At 41.1% G+C, this 18,930-nt stretch overlaps 1 protein-coding gene across 2 annotated transcripts in view; it reads left to right on the forward strand.

Annotated features, from left to right (window-relative positions):
• The window catches only part of LOC778901 (protein jagged-1b), a 37,415-nt gene extending 18,892 nt beyond the window's left edge, over window positions 1-18,523 (forward strand). For both annotated transcript variants that reach the window (XM_026836878.1, XM_009861996.3), the window contains exons 9-26: window positions 1,448-1,561; window positions 4,372-4,485; window positions 4,660-4,706; window positions 5,689-5,862; window positions 6,955-7,105; window positions 7,420-7,584; window positions 9,186-9,299; window positions 9,505-9,618; window positions 11,314-11,427; window positions 11,788-11,904; window positions 13,530-13,557; window positions 13,629-13,714; window positions 13,830-13,943; window positions 14,058-14,173; window positions 14,521-14,790; window positions 14,979-15,110; window positions 15,330-15,480; window positions 16,679-18,523. In XM_026836878.1, coding sequence (XP_026692679.1) covers window positions 1,448-1,561; window positions 4,372-4,485; window positions 4,660-4,706; window positions 5,689-5,862; window positions 6,955-7,105; window positions 7,420-7,584; window positions 9,186-9,299; window positions 9,505-9,618; window positions 11,314-11,427; window positions 11,788-11,904; window positions 13,530-13,557; window positions 13,629-13,714; window positions 13,830-13,943; window positions 14,058-14,173; window positions 14,521-14,790; window positions 14,979-15,110; window positions 15,330-15,480; window positions 16,679-18,084 — 3,527 coding nt within the window. In that variant the 3' untranslated portion in view covers window positions 18,085-18,523. The remainder of the gene's footprint in view (window positions 1-1,447; window positions 1,562-4,371; window positions 4,486-4,659; window positions 4,707-5,688; window positions 5,863-6,954; window positions 7,106-7,419; window positions 7,585-9,185; window positions 9,300-9,504; window positions 9,619-11,313; window positions 11,428-11,787; window positions 11,905-13,529; window positions 13,558-13,628; window positions 13,715-13,829; window positions 13,944-14,057; window positions 14,174-14,520; window positions 14,791-14,978; window positions 15,111-15,329; window positions 15,481-16,678) is intronic.
• The last annotated feature ends 407 nt before the right edge of the window (window positions 18,524-18,930 follow it).

An 18,930-nucleotide genomic window follows, 5' to 3' on the forward strand; every position in this document is an offset into this window, starting at 1 on the left:
GTCGAGTTATAACATGGGTGTCTTCTTATACACCAAACACACATGGTGTATTCATACACCTCATGCTCACTGTCAAGTTATGACATTAAAATTCGCTCATGCATATATTATATTCATCAATATTAAAGCAAGACCTTTGTTTTCTGCCTCAACGCTTACCGCAGTGGGTTTTGAACTGTCTAACTTCGGGTCGTTTAAATTATTCAATGCGTGTCTTGGCCTTTCATCAGCGATAAATTATGCATTGTTGTTTTGCACGTCCCGCTTACGGGCAATGCTGTCGTGTGGATCGCCCTTTGAAATTATTGGTGGGGAAGTAATAGTTTATATCGCTAATTTCTAGGTTTAGTAACTTGCACAAATGTCACATTAATTTTTCGATTGCATGCGCCTAGCCCGGTGCCTTGCTTGGTACTTGAACCTAGCATCTTCTAATGACATATACTATAAACAATGTCAGTAAGTTACAGGTGACATAATATGTTTGTGGTCGGTTTGATGTCACGTGTGTAGGTTTATCACGTCACAGAGGTGCATTGTTGCATCACACTCGCATTTACACGCAAGAATGACTGGGATAATGGGCTCTGTCGACGCAACAATAGACCGCAATCGTGAAAAAGCGAAACACTTGTTTATTGAACGCTCTATTAAGCTTGATGCGCGCCATTTCCAGCCGACATCACAGCCCTGTGTCTTCCACACCCCATGTGGTTGAAGCAAGTACAGTTCTCACCTTACCCGACCCACCAACGTTATATAGGGTGGCCGGTGTTGTGTTTATCACTAAACATCCTGCTTAAGGATTTCCGAAGATCAGGTGTTGCTTCAAAGCAACATCGGTATTATTTATGAATATAGCGAGGATATGACGCTCCCTGCCCCGCGTATCGGTTGTGAACCTCCGATGTCCTTGGTTCCCATCCCCGCTAGACTGGGTGGCGAGCTATTGGTAACCTGGCCTACACCGCGCGCCTTATTCTTCTATATTAGGTGCCTGAAATGCGAGCACGAAACATTACGCTCGTGTAGCGAACAATCTAACTCCTCACCAGCTAGTGCGGGTTGAGAAGCGTGGGAAAATATCGTCAGCTTTAACAAGGACTGCCCGCCACTACTCAAGTACTTTCGTCAACTTCCGTAGTTTGGTGGATTCGACAACTTGTCGCCTTATCTTTGCCGCCTCGTTCGTTTTGGTGCCGAAACGACCCTTGACCAACACCAATAGACAATGCTGGTCGCCACAGTAATACTTGAGTGGGCTTCGTCACACTTTAACGCCTAGCTTCCCGGGATTCTTTATGTCGCCGCATTGACGCCTAATTATCGAGCTTACCGTCCCTCCCACTCATACACATAAGCACTCTTGACTTAGGCGTGAAAGCAATTCCATTACATAATGTATTACATTACCAACATACGTGAATGGTAATCACTTTGTTCACAGATATCGATGACTGCGCGAAGACTCCTTGTGCCAATGGTGGGATATGCAGAGACTTGGTGAATGGGTTCCATTGCGAATGCCCGGCCCACTGGGAAGGCACGACCTGCCAATTAGGTAAGCATATCCTGCTCTTATGTATTATTGTTGTATGGTGCGCGCTTTGTGTATTGCGCCGTCATTATATGGGACCACACCGGCCTTAGATGTAACCCTTCATTTCGCATACTTTACCATTAAGTCTTGTCTGGATCGATGGATATTTTCCCCGTGAAAAAATGCGGTGATGTCATTTTTAAAACCTTGGTCGATTTCGTGAGAAAATGGGTCTGGGTATAAATGGCGAAAGCGTCGGATTTAACGCTTACTACCCCGGCCTTGTACGACAAAGCTTAGCCAGGACATCAGGATTCATTAAAGCTGCGACCATGCAAATATTGGCTGCTCAACGCAAATAGAACTATAGTTACTACTGTCTTGTTTGTGGCTCCTATAGTTTGTATAAGAACTGTTCACACACCCATTAAGGTTGAACATAGGTGTCCAAGGACGCCATAACTCATTAATATTTCATTCCCCTAGCCATCTTGTCCGACACTTATAAAGGTCCCGCATATTTTCAAAATTCCAACTTTCATATTCACAAAAACGCCATTTATACGCGAGCCAAGTTAAACTTCATACCCCCTTCATATAAGCGGAGGTTAGCTCCACATCCAAGGTATTAATAATGAATGGCCACCTTCAACGTTCATATAAATTTTCAATGCTGTAGATATACAATGGCTAAATTGTTGAATATTTAATACCGAGTTGCTTACCTACGTAAGCAAACGTCAGCTTAACGTAACGCAGCGAAGCGACAACAAGTGTTTGACTGAATATGGAGCCAATTTGATTTTTTTCCTTGAATTCGATGGCAAAAATCAAAGAATTAAAACAACTAAGAAAATAAAGTTAAAAATCTGCTTGATGTAAAAATTTAAATAATCGAAAACCTGAAGGATTGGGGAATAAAAACAAAACAACGGTAGTGAAGACATGCTATGTAAAAAAATTATATAAAAGTCCTTAGTTAAAATGCATGGCTGTTATACACGTTACACACGCATATATTAGCCGGGTAATAAACACACATCATTGCGAGCAACTCAACTATTACACCATGCACCTTCTTGGTGTGGATCGATTTACACATAATCGTCGCGCATGGTGGAACGTCTGCTGTCCCGACGCCACCACCACCACAATGCAACTGAAACCATAGTTATAAAGTTACACCCCTGCCATGTTTATTTGTAAACCCCAAACCCCCAACCCCGAGTATTAGGTACCCAGCCATGCGTAACAACTTCAACCCTAGCTTGAATTATCTGCAAGGAGTCGAAGCCCAGTTACAACTATGGACGTTTAGTTGTTTTAATTTTTAACAAACATATAGAACTTCATTGATTTATGTGTCGAAATCTGTATAATTTGGCTCTGCTTGTTTGTATAGATACCTAACAACAGGGTGAAATCTGTTTTTAGAATTTAAAACTTTGGTGCTAAAACAGATTATGCCACCCCCGTTTTGAAACTTTGGGCAACAGATCACCCTAAGCACCCCTAACGTGGCGCCTGGGGCTACATCTAGCAGCAAACTTATTCGAAAATCGTGGGATGTTATTTGTTTGCCGTCCTCTGCTACAATAGCTTTAAGTAATCCGTACCGTGTTGAACAAAACCTTTATCATTCAAAGCCACGTAAACTTCGCTTGTAACATTAACCGCTACTCAGTCTAAAGCAGGATTCGAGCGCTGCAACTCCGAGCAACAATAGGGAGACAATGGCGCGTCTTGCAATCGAACTCCTCGTGTTGTTACGTCACAATACCCTGCACCCGCAATTTCTTTATTCAAATCTCGCTCAAAATTCCGCAAAGTTATTCTAAGCGAAAATAATTATCCTAACAATTAAAATGGTCTTCTTGCAAAAAATAACTTTATTACACCAACGCATCGCTTTTGTAAATATAATAAAAAAAATTATTAAAATGTTGTTATAACATATAGCGCCGATGGAACAAATTTAACGTGTTTTTCAAGAAAAGCAGTTTTAAGCAATTACGCCTGGTGGTAGAAACACGACATCAATTATTCCCCGATAAATATTTCAACCGATATAACCCAACATCCCCACCCCCAATTAAACGAGGGGCATGCTCAATATCAAGTTTCTATCAGACATTATCTTCGTCCGACTTCGGCGCAAATTTATCAAACTGCCCGCTCACCCAAACACGTCTCGACTTGTCTCATTTATCGAAACGATTTTGAGAAATTTTGTTTCTTCTCGGCCGTCGAGCACCGTATGGAATGACTGCGGTAAAAAGATTTCTCCACTTTTTCTTTTGTTCCACCACAATTCCCACGTCTCTACTAAGCATTACGATTCAGTTTCGTTTGTATTGTTATCCCTGAGTGTAGATGGATACAATATAGTGAATATACCATGCCCCTCATGCACGTGTATTCCATGCCTTTGATTAAGCCGCCACCTAATACGACCCTGCCTAAAAGTATGTTGGGGCAAGATGGTCCATGCTTTAATTACCATGTATTGTCCCCTTTGGTAGTAAGCAAAGAATATTTACAGAATTGTAAAACCGTAGTCTCAATACTCGTTGTTAATTGGTATAAACACGATTAGGAAATATGGGATATTATGTGCTAACGGTATCCATCTTACCCCACAGTATTATATGGGTTATTATGTGCTAACGGTATCCATCTTACCCCACAGTATTATATGGGTTATTATGTGCTAACGGTATCCATCTTACCCCACAGTATTATATGGGTTATTATATGCTAACGGTATCCATCTTACCCCTTCTTTAAATTGCTCTTTAATTTAACGATTAACACATTGTTAAACATTACAGACGCGAACGAATGTGAGCACAGTCCATGCGTCCACGCACGAAGTTGTCGTAACTTACCCGGGAACTATCATTGTTTGTGTGAAGATGGTTGGGAGGGGAGGAATTGTGATATCGGTGGGAATTTTTATTCTTTACTATATGTTAGTTATAATAGGGGTAATGGGACAAACCTGGACCCATATACTGTTGGCACCTAATATGTAACTGTGTTTGTATTTTAGATTATTGTTTTTTGAAGCTAACGTATCTGTAATGTTTTTGCATGAATTACCTTTCCATTGTTTTCAGACATTGACGATTGTGACGGACAATGCAAACACGGATCCACATGTCACGTGAGTACTATGACGTATAAGCTCGGCAGAACGCAGCGGGTGTTCGCGTTGAATCCGCTTGTTCCTTCACAATAGATCAAAGCTCGATTTGTGACCATCGGCTACGTAATAATCGCATGACGATTCGCATTGTTACGTCACAGCGGGGCATTTCCAGCATCATAGTCGCGCCGGATAATGCCCTTTCTTTTTGTCTATGACGTAACATATCCCCCACTATATGTACCCACCTGCCAATGAGATATTTTTGTATCGCCTTGAAAGTTAATACGTTTCGAGTATCGTGTGTTCAATACGCGGCGTACAAACTAAGCTTGGTTGTTCCCATCAAGTGCCATCGCCGCCGTAATGTCTCGCCTTCCCTGCTCAAGATTTCTTATTAAGTGCGATTATTACGCTTTTAACGCTTTGCTGGGCGAGTGTGAGATTATAGCGTGTGTACAGCTGTATATGTTGTTACGGAGTATCAAAGCTAGTTATCCATACGTCGCCTATAAGCACCTTGTACAAAGGTACAACACCCCACCATGCTTTGTACGCCCAACTTTTATCGTCAAGTAGTTTGCTTGGTTTGGTTTTCGGATCAAGTCGCCCATTTTTCATTCGCTTTTAGATCCGTGTTGTTTTAAAACGTGCCAACTTAGGCTGTATCGCAGACACGTTAAGTTGGAAGTCACGTATATATGTTCATACATAGAGATATAATAAGGTTAACTAGCATTGCGGAAGTTGGTTAGTCGTGGTAGTGACTGATTGTTCAATGTCTAATTGACCGTCACTAAACGTTCGACCCCCCGCACGTACTCGTTATCCGCATTGTCTACACACTGTTAACACACAATATTTTGTGAGCTAAGGATCCCAGGTTCAAATTCCATCAAAGTAATTTCCATTTATAAAATTTGTTTAGTTTTTTTGTACGGAAACGCTGGGTTAACCAAGACCCCAGGTTCGAATCTCACTTTAACCTTGTTTTTCACAGGACTTGGTGAACGGTTTCCATTGCGCATGCGCACCGGGATACACTGGCGAGCTTTGTCAGATCAATGTAAACGATTGTGAGGACGACCCTTGCTTCCATGGAGGGCAATGTCACGACGAAATACGTGGTTATCATTGTATTTGCCCCGTTGGATATTCGGGCAAACGCTGTGAGGTTAGTTTATAATATAATTCGTGTATTCTGTTAGTAATGCTACTAGGCATAATGTAAAATCATATCTGGTATACAAAAAGTTTAATTTTTATTCCAATTTATTTCTGCTATAAATATAGCGTATATTTTGCACTTTAACTGTTGCTACTAGGCAAACTTTGATGTTCGTTACTATATTTGAAGAGATATATAAAACTAACGTTATTTATAATTGTAAAATTGAAACAGCTGTCCTGGTACCGACTTTTCTATGTTTTGGCCACACCGGATGAAAAATTATAAGATATTAAGAAACTAATGTTATAAATATGACTTGGGTCTTAAATTACTTTTATTACAAAAGGGTTCGAAACCATTCAAGCGTTTCAAACTTGTATGACGTAATAATAATGTGTCGTAGTCCCTAATTATTGCCACAAAGTATTTTATAAATAACTTGACAAGATGGTTAAAGTTCGTGCTGTTACACGTGTATGTAGGCACATATTATCAGTGTAGCAGCTTTGACGTTGGCCAGTATTGTGTGTCTGGCTTGTATGCGAACCTATTGTTCAAACCTGATCATTTGGGGAACGTTATCTCTTTGTCCCGGGGAATAAATTCCACGCCATGGTCTTGTGTTATAACCCCACGTACATACGCCAAGTTATCCCGGGTTAAATAATTTATGTCTGTCTTGTAGTTGATGCGTGGTTGGCTTAGGAACTACAAGATAGCTTTTAATAATTGAGTGTGCGGTATATTTGTAATAATCATTCTGGCACGCATGGTATTCGACGCCCAGTTATTGCGTGGTTGGGACGATTTATTATTTATGTCACAATGCCCCACCTATGACGACATAATGCAGTTGCAGCAGCTGGATCGCGATGCAACATCGAACATTAATCCCTGTTGTCCAAAAGCAGCTGTCGATGCTGTATCTGCTTGACCCTGCAACCCGTGTTTTGATTTCAAATGGTACCCGATCTCAATGCACTGCTCCCCCGATTAAATTAATGTAAACGTTAATCGGAATATTGTGTCCACAACCCCCCCTAAGGACAACACGCGTATGCTGTTTATACTCACACGTATCCATGTCTACTGTAGCTTGAAGAAGGATACTGTGAACCGAACCCGTGTGAGAATGGCGCCCAATGCTTCAACCTTAACGACGATTACTTCTGTAACTGCAGCTCAAAATACGAAGGCAAGAATTGCTCGGAACTACGTAATGTTTGCGACCGAAGAACTTGTGAAGGTAATTCAACATTAACTATCTTATGTTTAAAACATTCCATATGGGTGAGGTCCTACAGTGTGAGAAGCCATTGGACTTGGAATTTAGGCCAGAGTTGTTCCATTATTTATAAAATGGTCCAAAACAAGCGGTTATATATTTTTACAAAATATTATTATTATATTCGATATTTCAACGCGTACATCATACTACCTTAACCAACCTAATGTGTTTATGTCGTATAATACACCGCACCCATAAGGCCATAATTACAATGTAACCCCTTACCTACTAAATCACCCACCAACCAACTAATCATGACGTCATACCCACAGTGATTGACAGCTGTACCATCCACGTTTCGTCCAATGAGAGCGCGCTTGGATATGTGGTCCAAGAGTCCGGTATATGCGGGAACCATGGTACCTGCAGAAGCCTTCATGATAATGCTTACCAATGCCGATGCGACGTGGGCTTCGAAGGCGAACATTGCGAACTTAGTAAGTCAACGTGTTTAACTGTAAGCTTGTATAATGGCTGTGTTTTGTCGCTATATCCTGTATATTTGTTTCATTATTTTTCTTACTAATTTTCGCTGTACCGTAATTGCGTAATAGGAGAGACAAATCAAAAGTTGTTGTTAGTATTATATACACACGCACACACACACACACACGCACACGCACACGCACACGCACACGCACACGCACACGCACGCACGCACGCACGCACGCACGCACGCACACACATAGAGGAAGAGTTGATTAAATAATTGAGAATGATTTCACGGTTGATTTCACCCTAGCTTCCTATGCGTTACCACCCATGTATAAATATCCAACTCTTGGTTCAACTTATTTATATCGTTATCATTGGAATCGGAAGCCATGCGTATTCGCCTCATGCGCAGCTTTGACCGGCCGTCGGTAATTGTTCATTAGCGGGCGGTGGTTCGAATCCGGCCCAACGCCATTCGCCACAATCTGCGGTTATGACGCAATAATCATGCATTGTGACGAAATAGTAGCTTCAACAAACGCTCCGCTTCGCGTTCATTCTTTTAAATATTCGGATTTATCTTTCTTGTTTATTTAGTCTCACATGGTGAGTTAGGCGTTGGTATGTGGGGTACCCGCACCCCCTTAACCTCCCCCTATACCCGCCACCACACGCCGCAGCCCCAACATAATATAGACACATTTTCGCCGGCAAAATAATGGCGCGGGTCGTTGAAGCGTGGAGAAACACAAACGTTGTGCTTGTTGTTACAGGTGCGTGACATTATATTGCAGCGCATAACACGTAACTATCACCAAACTACTAAACATAAATTACAACGTTTAATACGCACTAGTAATACATGCCCAAACAATCAAGTTATTTTAATACAAAACTCTTTTTTTCCCGTGAACGTAATCTATAAGTGTTGATACGGTTATTATACTTAAGGTTTAAAAAGTCTTATAGCAGTTTATGGCATAAAAATAACCCATTTTGCAAAGCTGTTGCTGGAAAAACGAAAACTGTATTTTAACTGTTAACGGTCTAACTCTAAGCATTTGTGTAAGTCGTTGAGATTACAGTAGCAGGTTGGGATTATATGGATAAAGTCCTGCCATCCAGGTTTACAAGGGGTGTGGTCGCTACGTCATTATAAATGGGCGTGTCCCCAAACGTCCATAGGTCAGGGAGCGCGTCGAAATTTAATTTGACGCTCGTTTTATTTTGCTTGCGTATAATGGCCGAGAAAATTGTTGGGATCGTTTTAAATGCGTCTCCTGTTTCCATCTGTTCGGGTCTTTCGGGTTAAAACCGATCCTAGGTGGTCATTGTGGTTGCTTAATAATTCATTGCATCTCACAGTGGTCACTTGATGGATGGCATTTAATTGTTACGACTCCCAACTACAATTGTTAGTAACTTCCGCCACTAGTTTACAATGATGTCATTTAAATACAAACTTGTGTTAATAGTTTGTTTCTATTTGCTTTGCGCTCAATACCGCCCCTCGCTCGACACACTCTAATCCTCGCGCGCGTGTCTTGTTATGACGCAAATAATGGTTGTTATGACGTAATATAAACATGTTTACATTGTATAGACGTGGACGACTGCGTGAACTCTCGTTGCGACAACGGTGCTACTTGTGTGGATCAGCTCAACGCATATACTTGTATATGTGCTTATGGCTGGGAGGGACGATACTGTGAAAAAGGTACGTTACGTCATTAGCAATGACGTCATTTATAATTACGTCACTGAATGTTGTGTCCAAGTGTTTAACCTTTCACCCCTAAGCTTGAAACGTCACAAATAATAACGTCACGAAAGTAAAATCATTTGTCTATCGTCGTATCGTTTTATATCTCTTACCCTAACCGTGATTACTGACGTCACTAATAATGACGTCACGATTACAGACGTGAACGAGTGCGATCCTGATCCTTGTCATGGTCGAGGAAGATGCATCAACTTACGAGGCGACTTCCACTGTGAATGTCACGCGCCCTGGAAAGGAAGAACTTGTAGCTCAAGTAAGTTGCGCGGAAACCGTTTAACGCGGCTCTGTGACGTCATAATGCTCGTAACTTGATCGCGGGGTGAGGAACGCGAAGCGAACGCGCCCGAGTTTGGGGTGAAAACACCACGAACGTTAGATCAAAGACTTGGGTTGGATATTATTGCTTCCATGTTTGTTATAAGCCTAATGACGACCATGCCACCCCTCCACGTATATCTGGGTAACGGTGTTTAGTTTCCAACATAGCATTGTTGGTTGCAGCCATCCCGTCGTCGCTGCTTCTATGGTATTGTGACGTCACAACGACGTGGGCGGCGTCGATAAAACGCGGAAAGTGGAATCGAAGCCACATCGCCACATGTGCAGAAGACGCCACGATCGGATAAAAACTTTTAACCCTTTTCGGAATGTGGCCCCAACTTTTTTTTCACAAAAAAAGTCGCATTAATTTAAAAATGAGATAAAACTTGAACGATTTTCGAAATTTAAACGGAATTCCGATAGTAGTGTATTGGGCAAGTCTGGACACGCCCGTGGTTGGATCGCTCCCACGGTGTCACGTGACACTATCATAAATATGAAAGACGCCGAGGTATCAATTCCCAACAGAACAGACGAGGAATTTTCGCCACAACTTTATTCCCTTCAGCTAAATTGCTTCCTTATTTTAATGAGGTCACTTTAAAACCAACAAACCCCGCACCAAACTCATCCTCGTGTACAGGTGCGTGGGGTGAAACATGACACCCAGACGCCCCCAGTTTTACCCTCTCTCTCTACCCCCCTTCCATATTTAAGCGGCTTATCTATCCACACATCTGTCTGGCGCGCTCAAGTGGACGATTAGCGACATAAACATCGTATATATTTATCTTATATAAACTAAACCCATAAAAAACACAAGTTAAAAAATGAAAAGGGATCGTTTCGGCCACAACAGCAGAAGTTACTCAGTGTTTCAATGACTTTGTTACCAACCGCTTTAGTACGAACCGTACCCATTACCTGACAGGTTGATTAAGTACCCGCATCGTACAATAGAAACGATCCCCTTTTTAAACCTGATCCTTTACCCCACCTGAGTCTCATATCTCCCTGGGCTTTGAAACTCCAGTGTCCGGTCGATTCGATGCCCAAGAATGCCGAATCGACCTACCGTTGTGAAACCCCGGTCAGGGATAAACATCCACGCTTTGATGTTTCCACTTGCTGGTGGGTTCGCCAATGTGGTTTAATCGTTGGATTAGAAATACTTCGTCTCGCGTGAGAACGACATCAAGTCCACATTCCATTATATTGAAAGCACATAAGAAGATATAATTAGAGAGTTAAACCACGCGAGCTGTGCGAAGATACCTCAGTGGCTTTATTATTCACACTTGTCTCACCTGCGCTGAGGCAGAAGAACCGCAGGAACCAACTTAGTTAATTGCTCGCTGTCTCGATTCGGTAACTTGAACCAGACGTCTGGTTTAGTGTAAAGGTCACCAATTATCGCTTGGATTATTTGTAAAGCAAATTTTATTTATCTCTTCGAATGCAGTAACGTATATCAGATTATTAAAACAATAATAAGGGAAAATGAATTAGCAACAAAACGACAGTCGGTAAAACGCGCTACCGGTGAAATACAGTTGAATAAAAGCGTGGCTGCTAAATTCACATTAGCCTTCTATTCAAGTTGTAGTTAATGTTATTCTATATATAGGACGAGACCAATGCGACGACAACACGTGTTCTAATGGTGGTGTATGCGTTCCAATGGCGAAGACTTATGTGTGCAGATGCCAACCAGGGTGGACAGGCAACACATGTGCAACTCGTAAGTTATGCGGGATATTTTGTTAACAAGGAATGACATATCTGGAAACTATTTATAAAACTTTGTTTCTTAACAAGTTTAATGTACATTACTGACTGTGTAGTATTATTGAGTGTCTATATTCTACCTCAGTGCGGTCTGGATGGTAGCACGCTGGGTGTTGGGGTAATATGGTAATGTATCTAATTCCATTTAGCTAAAGTTTCAACACCGAATACCCGGCTGTTAAATGGCTATCGCTATTTTTACAAACCCGGTCACGGGCAAGTGAAAATAAGACCCCTAACCCCTAATCCATGCCCCCCTGAGCTACCCCTCCCACTATCGACCATTGTTATGACATCGGTGTTAACCTAACAGGATCGGCGTCAACATGCGCTTCCAATCCATGTGTGAACGGTGGGACTTGCATTGGGGATGGCGATTCATTCACTTGTTCCTGTAAGGACGGGTTTGAGGGAGAACGATGCGAAGATAGTAAGTACCTCATGTTCATTGTTTAATAACATACAAACATGATGTATTCATACACCTCATGCTCACTGTCGAGTTATAACATGGGTGTCTTCTTATACACCAGACACACATGATGTATTCATACACCTCATGCTCACTGTCGAATTATAACATGGGTGTCTTCTTATACACCAGACACACATGATGTATTCGTACACCTCATGCTCACTGTCGAGTTATAACATGGGTGTCTTCTTATACACCAGACACACATGATGTATTCATACACCCCATGCTCACTGTCGAATTATAACATGGGTGTCATCTTATACACCAGACACACATTGTGTATTCACAGTAATTACGTCATAATCATGTATTCATTCCAAGTTAATGGTACATTATGACGTCATAGTACCAACTATGACCCCACAGGGTGGGAAAAATACTCGAATATCAAATTTAGAATCAATTATCGCTGACCACCGTGTAAGCCACCAGCGAGTGCAAATAAACCACGGTTTGAATAAATAGCTTGAATGTATCAAATATCGGGACTTGTATTTGAATTATCAGCCATATAACCGCCGATATAAAGCATAGCTTTGTGCCAACCAATATATTTTGCTTCGATGGGAAACAGTTTAAACTCGTTTATTGAAACCATTAGTCGGCGGTTGTGTAATTCGACCCGTGTGTGCCCATGCGTGACAAGCAGCGAGGCATGACGAGCACACAGTACAGCCATCTATTCCACGAGTTGGAAAGTCACTTTGTTTCCGGGAAATATAAGTTAACAAAGAAAATATTTCACGCTCGTGTTAAAACTTCGTTAAAACTGACACCTCGTTTGTTTTAACGTGCTTCAACGAAAACATCAAATTTTTGACAAATTTTTTATATTTTTCCGCCATTTTTCACTTTTGTTTCTGGTATATAACCGAATCCTCACGAATCTAAAATCTCGTTGTTAAACTTCAAAACACGATTAGCAAATATGGGATATTATGTGCTAAAGGTATCCATCTTACCCCACAGTATTATATGGGATATTATGTGCTAACGGTGTCCTTCTTACCCCACAGTACTATAATATTACTCAGGACCTAAAACAGTTTTCCTTATTTCTAGTTTACCGACGTTAAACCCCATTCATGGTGAAACTATATACAGTTTACATTAAACATTCGACACACCCCCAACACAGGTGTCCTATGTTTGATATAACATTGTTTACAAGCCCCATCAAACGTGCGGAACCTTATTTGAAGCCACGCGAATTAAAGCGACAATTTTCGCGCCTGTATTTCCGGTGTCCGGACGACTAAGTGAGAAGCAAACTCACAATTATCCAGTCTGGACCGGTTGAAACTTGTATTTGCCGAGTTTAGTCTAGCTTTACATGGTCACATATTAAAACAAAATCAACTTTTTCTACTACGCCCAAAAAATTCGTACAATTTTTTTTTATTATTTCGTTTTTTTTACTTGGCACTTTTACTCAAGTAGTAACAACTGTTGTTTAGCTGGTAATTCCCTCTCTTCGTTGTTTTAATTAACATGATCTGTGCTATCGTATTCTAAAAAATATCATTGTTTTTTATATTACTTAACCATAATTTTAATGGTTTATTGTTTTATTTCAGACATCGACGACTGCAGCCCCTACCCCTGGTATGTATAAGTTCATATATATGTTAACATTGTAATACGGTATTATATAACCATGTACTTTATATCTTCAGTTACAACGACGGTAGATGCGAAGACGGGATCAACCATTATACGTGTCGATGCTTGCCAGGGTTCGCTGGGCCTGATTGCAGAATAAGTAAGTCATACACCTCATGCTCACTGTCAAGCTATAACATGGTTTTCTCTTATACACCAAACATAAGTGTACACCCCCCCACCAGCACGTCATACTAACCTTTATTACGACACAGACATCAACGAATGCCTATCCGACCCTTGTGCATATGGGAGCAAATGCGTGGATGAGATAAACGACTTCAAGTGTATTTGTCCACCTGGTAGAAGCGGAAGGAAATGCGAGGACGGTAAGTTATTGTTGTGTAAGTTTCCACCCAAAAGGATATAAATGACCAAACCAACCAGAAGTCTTCTTATCCACACACTACAATAGCAACCATACTAACCACATAATCCCACAGTGAACGGATCTCCTGGTTCTTGTATTTCTAACGGGATAATTTACCCTGATGGTTCGAGATGGAGGGAGTCGTGCAACACATGTACTTGCGTGAGGGGGGAGCTGTCTTGCACCAAGGTGAGGATAACTATATATAGTATCATTTAAATGGGTTGTATAAGTTGTCACCCATATAGAAAGTAAAGATTATGAACCCACTGTATGGTTCATTACATGGTGTATATACTGCATTGTACCTGCCACGGTGTATGTGAACAAATGTAACCTATTTATCAACTCGTGGCAGGGTAACGACAGTGTGTGCGTAACTTTTGTGGTTGATTATATGTTGAATATATAAATATTATGTATTTACTGTAATCAAAGTTTTGGTAAAATCCAAATTATTGCACAACCCGGTTACCTGTTTGCCGCTTATCTAGCGTCCGGTATACTATTCGATATTTATCGCCTACTTTATCCAGGTTTGGTGCGGCCGTAATATCTGCTACACCAAGACGATGCAGAAGAAGAAAAGTTGTCCCGATCACCAGGAATGTAAACTACTATCTGTGGATGATTGTTTCACGCCCGACTGCGCCATCCGTGGCGTGTGTGCCAGCGATAATGATCCGGTAGATGGCGATCTTAATCTAACCGACATGGCAGCAAGATGCCTACCAAGCGCAAGGGGTCAAACAAGTTCAAACTGCGCCAGGATATCTTATGGCTTCAACAGACATCAACTACCAAAGGTAGGTTGTATATTACACGCCAAGGTAATTGGTAACTCGTAAGTGGGCACGAGGTGTATGAAACAGAACACCCGTGTTATAACGACTGTCGTTGCCCCGCCATGCGAGGATAAATAAGTTGCACAAAAATAGTGTATCTCTGAGTTGTATAAATGCTTTTTCTATTTAATAATTAAATATTTTATCAGGGTGTCTTCGTGTATGACGTATGCGCCGTTGTTCGTTCGCTCCCAGGCCTCAGTGCGCATGCGCAGAACCATCTTCTTGTCATTAGATGCGCGGTTTCGGAAGACAATCCTGACGTCATAATCGTCACCATTGTAAGTGATACTGTGAACTATGACGTAACAATTAAAGCGACGCTGTTATCTGATTGGACGTCTCCTTATATATTTTATTATATATTATTCACCCATAGCGTGTTTTAACGATTGTCGTTTTGTTGCTAATTTCCGTTCTCTTCGTTGTTTTAATATTTGATCTTCGCTTTCGTATTCAAAGAAATAAACTTTACATTAATTTACCAATCACCTCCATAGACCTCCAACACCACAAACAGCGAGGATGGAACGGCAAGAAGGGCGGCTGAACAACTCGCAGCTTTCCGACCTGACAGCACCAAATACCCAGTGTTGGCCGCTATTAATGGAATCAACGTGGAGACGACTGAACGAGTGACCAGAGAAGGAGGTACGTTAAAAATATTACTAATTATTTTTATAAATCTTCATCACGAATTTGAAATGTGGGATTTTTTCTTCTTTTTTTTTCTTTTTTTCAAAATAATTTAAGATTAAACATTATTTTTTTATTTAAAAAAGTTTTAAATCGGCGCGTATATATAACCACACCATTCGTGCGAAATTCGGGCGCAGAGTTAATTAAGTTGACAATAATCAACAAAAATCGTATTCAAAATAATAGATAACTTAACTATATTAGTGAGTTTGTACAAAGTACACAGCTACACCGTATGTTAACAGGGATTAATTTCCGTTACGTTTTTAACCTGTTTTTATAAATAGTTCTAAATATGGCGCTTATTTAAGCGGCGCGTAACTAAAAAAGAGCAAAACTAACAGAATGTGGGAATTGGTAAAAACAGAAAATATGCCTAAAATGACAAATTGGCAAAAAAAAAATTTGAAATTGTTTTAAAAACAAGACTAAATGTGGCGTTTAATTGAACGATAAAAGATAGTCAAACATTCCCTTCTATGATGTCATAATTAAGCCATTGTTGCGTGTCGTGTAAACATCGTTTCGAGCGCGTTTGACCGTGACGAAATCTTCCGCTACGCTTGGATGACGTAACAGTCGCTACATCTGTTGAGGTTATTGTGACGTAACGACCGTGACGTCGACAAACGTTCATAACGTCGAACATGAATGAAATCAATGTGTTGCATTGTTGCAACATAGATACATTACATGATTTGAATTGGTGGGTATAGTTATATTGAGGGCGGGTGTTTTGCGAAGTTGTAAGTTGGTTCAAACCATGTGTTGTAGGTTTGGCAACATCGCTTTATATTTTACACAATCGGTGGTTTCGCATGTAACGTATTTTGCCGTTTTGTTCGTTGTTTTAATTAATTTGATCTTCGCTATATTGTTTAAAGATATATTAAAACATATAGTAGGGTGGGGAAAGATGGGACACCTTTAGCACATAATATCCAAATATCCTGATCGTGAGAATACGGTTTAATTACCTTTTAAATTTGTTTGTTTACTACCAAATGGGACGAGAAAATAGAATGATAAGGTGTCCCATATTACCCCGCCCTACTATATGACTTTCATTATACCTGGTGTTATAGTTTCTCTATAACTTACAGCATATTACTTATTTAACTTGATATTTATTTCAATTCATTCTCCGTAGGTCCTGACTATCTGTTGCCGCTTGGTGCCTCCCTTGCTGCCGTGTTGGTTGGATTGGCCGTCCTCGCGTTGCTATGCTGGTGTGCTGGCCGTCGAAGGAAGAGGAACCTCCGGGCCGAACCCAGAAGGTCAATCAATGATATTGGATCCCGAGTGAAATCGGATGATGTTGTTAAGTGCGGGGAGGTTGCTAAGAAGAAAGAAGAGCCAACATCTGACCTCCTGCTTAACGTGAACCAGTTAAACAACCGAAAGGAGATCGTTATCAATAATATTTACAACAAGAAGTTAATGAACAAACAGCCGAGTTTGGAGAAACTTACTGTCAATATATCAAACAAGAATCTCGCTAGTGACGTCACTAATGATGACGTAGAATCTCACCGAAGCAACCGAAGCAGAAGCAGCGTCAAGCGTTATGCGTCACCTCCGTCGTCCGTTGCGCAAGCCAGTAGCGCGTACCGTCGTGCGGATGACGCGAAACGCAACCCGTCACGTAATTGCTCAACGCATTTCATTCCATCTGTCACTAGCGCACATTGCACACGACCCACTCAACATTATGAGTTGCAACGGAGGGGGGCAGTTGATGAACGACGTCATAGGGATTATCATGACGCATCTGACGAAGATGACGTGTTTGATACGTCACTTCCTGCTCGTGTTTCTTACCACGAGAGCAACCGACTCCTACCAACATGCGACTGCCGACAGCAGGGTACCTCATGCGCATGCGACGCTCGACAGGTGCAGCGCGTGTACAGACGGGAGTCCCAGGAGGATTTCTCGGAGTCAGAAGAGGTTTCGATGCTCCTGGAGCAACCTGGGTCCTCCCAGTGCCGTCCTCATCATCAGAGACGACACAGATGTCATCATAGATGCGAGGAAGGGAGAAGATCTCACCGACATCGATACAGACGTCGCCCACCTTCCCCAACATACAGAGAGACAGATCTCCCTCATTCAGAGTCCGATGTCTTGGATTCATCGTCATCAAGACTTAACAGACACATCTCGTCATTAGACGACTCAGCTCTTCCGCCTTACGAGAGCATCGTCGCTGACGATAGGGCGCGCACTGCGTCTCCACCTTGTGGTTGTGGCCGTGGATCACAGACACCGGTGGTTAGTGCTGCTGAGCAGCCGTTACAATACCATCAATCCCCCCCACCCTCGTACAGTTTACATTGCGCCCGACCCTCCCATCACCGCCACACGAACTCCTACGAGAATTATTCGTCCCCAGGGTATAGGTCGCCTCCAATTTCGCCAAGATCCGAACTAAGAGAGTCGGATACTTGTCGCCCTCTTGCGGACAGTGACGAACGAACCACGTCGTCACTAGGTGACGACTCGAGCGTCGAACTTTTGTCTCGAAACAAATCGTCACATCAAGTCACTGTATAGCAGTTCTGTGTTCTTTTATTTAAATCTTCTTACCTATTAAGTACCCAGAGCGGCAGTTTGCTAGTGCGGCACAAACTGCAACTGAGGCGATTGCGACAATTATGTCGTGATAACGCGGCTTGCACTTTTATTTCAAACGCTGTGCACATGTATCCTCTAGCTTTTCGTTCGTTCTTTTCACGTCGTCGGCTTCTTAACAAGTTTTTTGTTCAATCGTGTCCTTCGTAGCGTCTGCTACAACCGTCGTAATCACGTTCAAACTAATCATGGATATTTTGCTACTTTCCTATTTATTTATCAACTTTTTAGTTATCACGACCGGCCATTTATGTTCATGTTATAAAACGACCGGCTGGTTTGAAAATATAATTTCACTTCTTTTTCCGACGTCTTTTAATAACTGTATTCGTTGTAAATAAAATTCCCGGCGACGAAAAAATTTTGTTTTGAAGTTTGTTAGAAATCACATTGAACAAAAACAGAGACATTTTGTCACAGGAGTAAAGTGGCCCATCGTTATTATATAGAAATTCCACCTTTTTTAAAATTTTTTTTTTCTATTTAAATTTAATTTTTAATATAACATTTTTATAGCTTTACTAGGGGTGTTGTTATTAAATTTAAAAAGAAAAGAAAGTTCAAAATGAAAATTAAATTTTAAATGGAAATGGAATATGAAAATATTTAAATGGAATTAAAAAAAAAGATTTAAAATAAAAATGCAATTTAAAATGACACTGTAATCAAAAATTAAACATGAAATTTGAAATCAAAAAGAAAAGTTTTCACATTTCACATTTCACATTTCACATTTCACATTTCACATTTCACATTTCACATTTCACA

Source organism: Ciona intestinalis, chromosome 11 (genome assembly GCF_000224145.3).
Source record: "Ciona intestinalis chromosome 11, KH, whole genome shotgun sequence".
Lineage (NCBI taxonomy): Eukaryota > Metazoa > Chordata > Ascidiacea > Phlebobranchia > Cionidae > Ciona > Ciona intestinalis.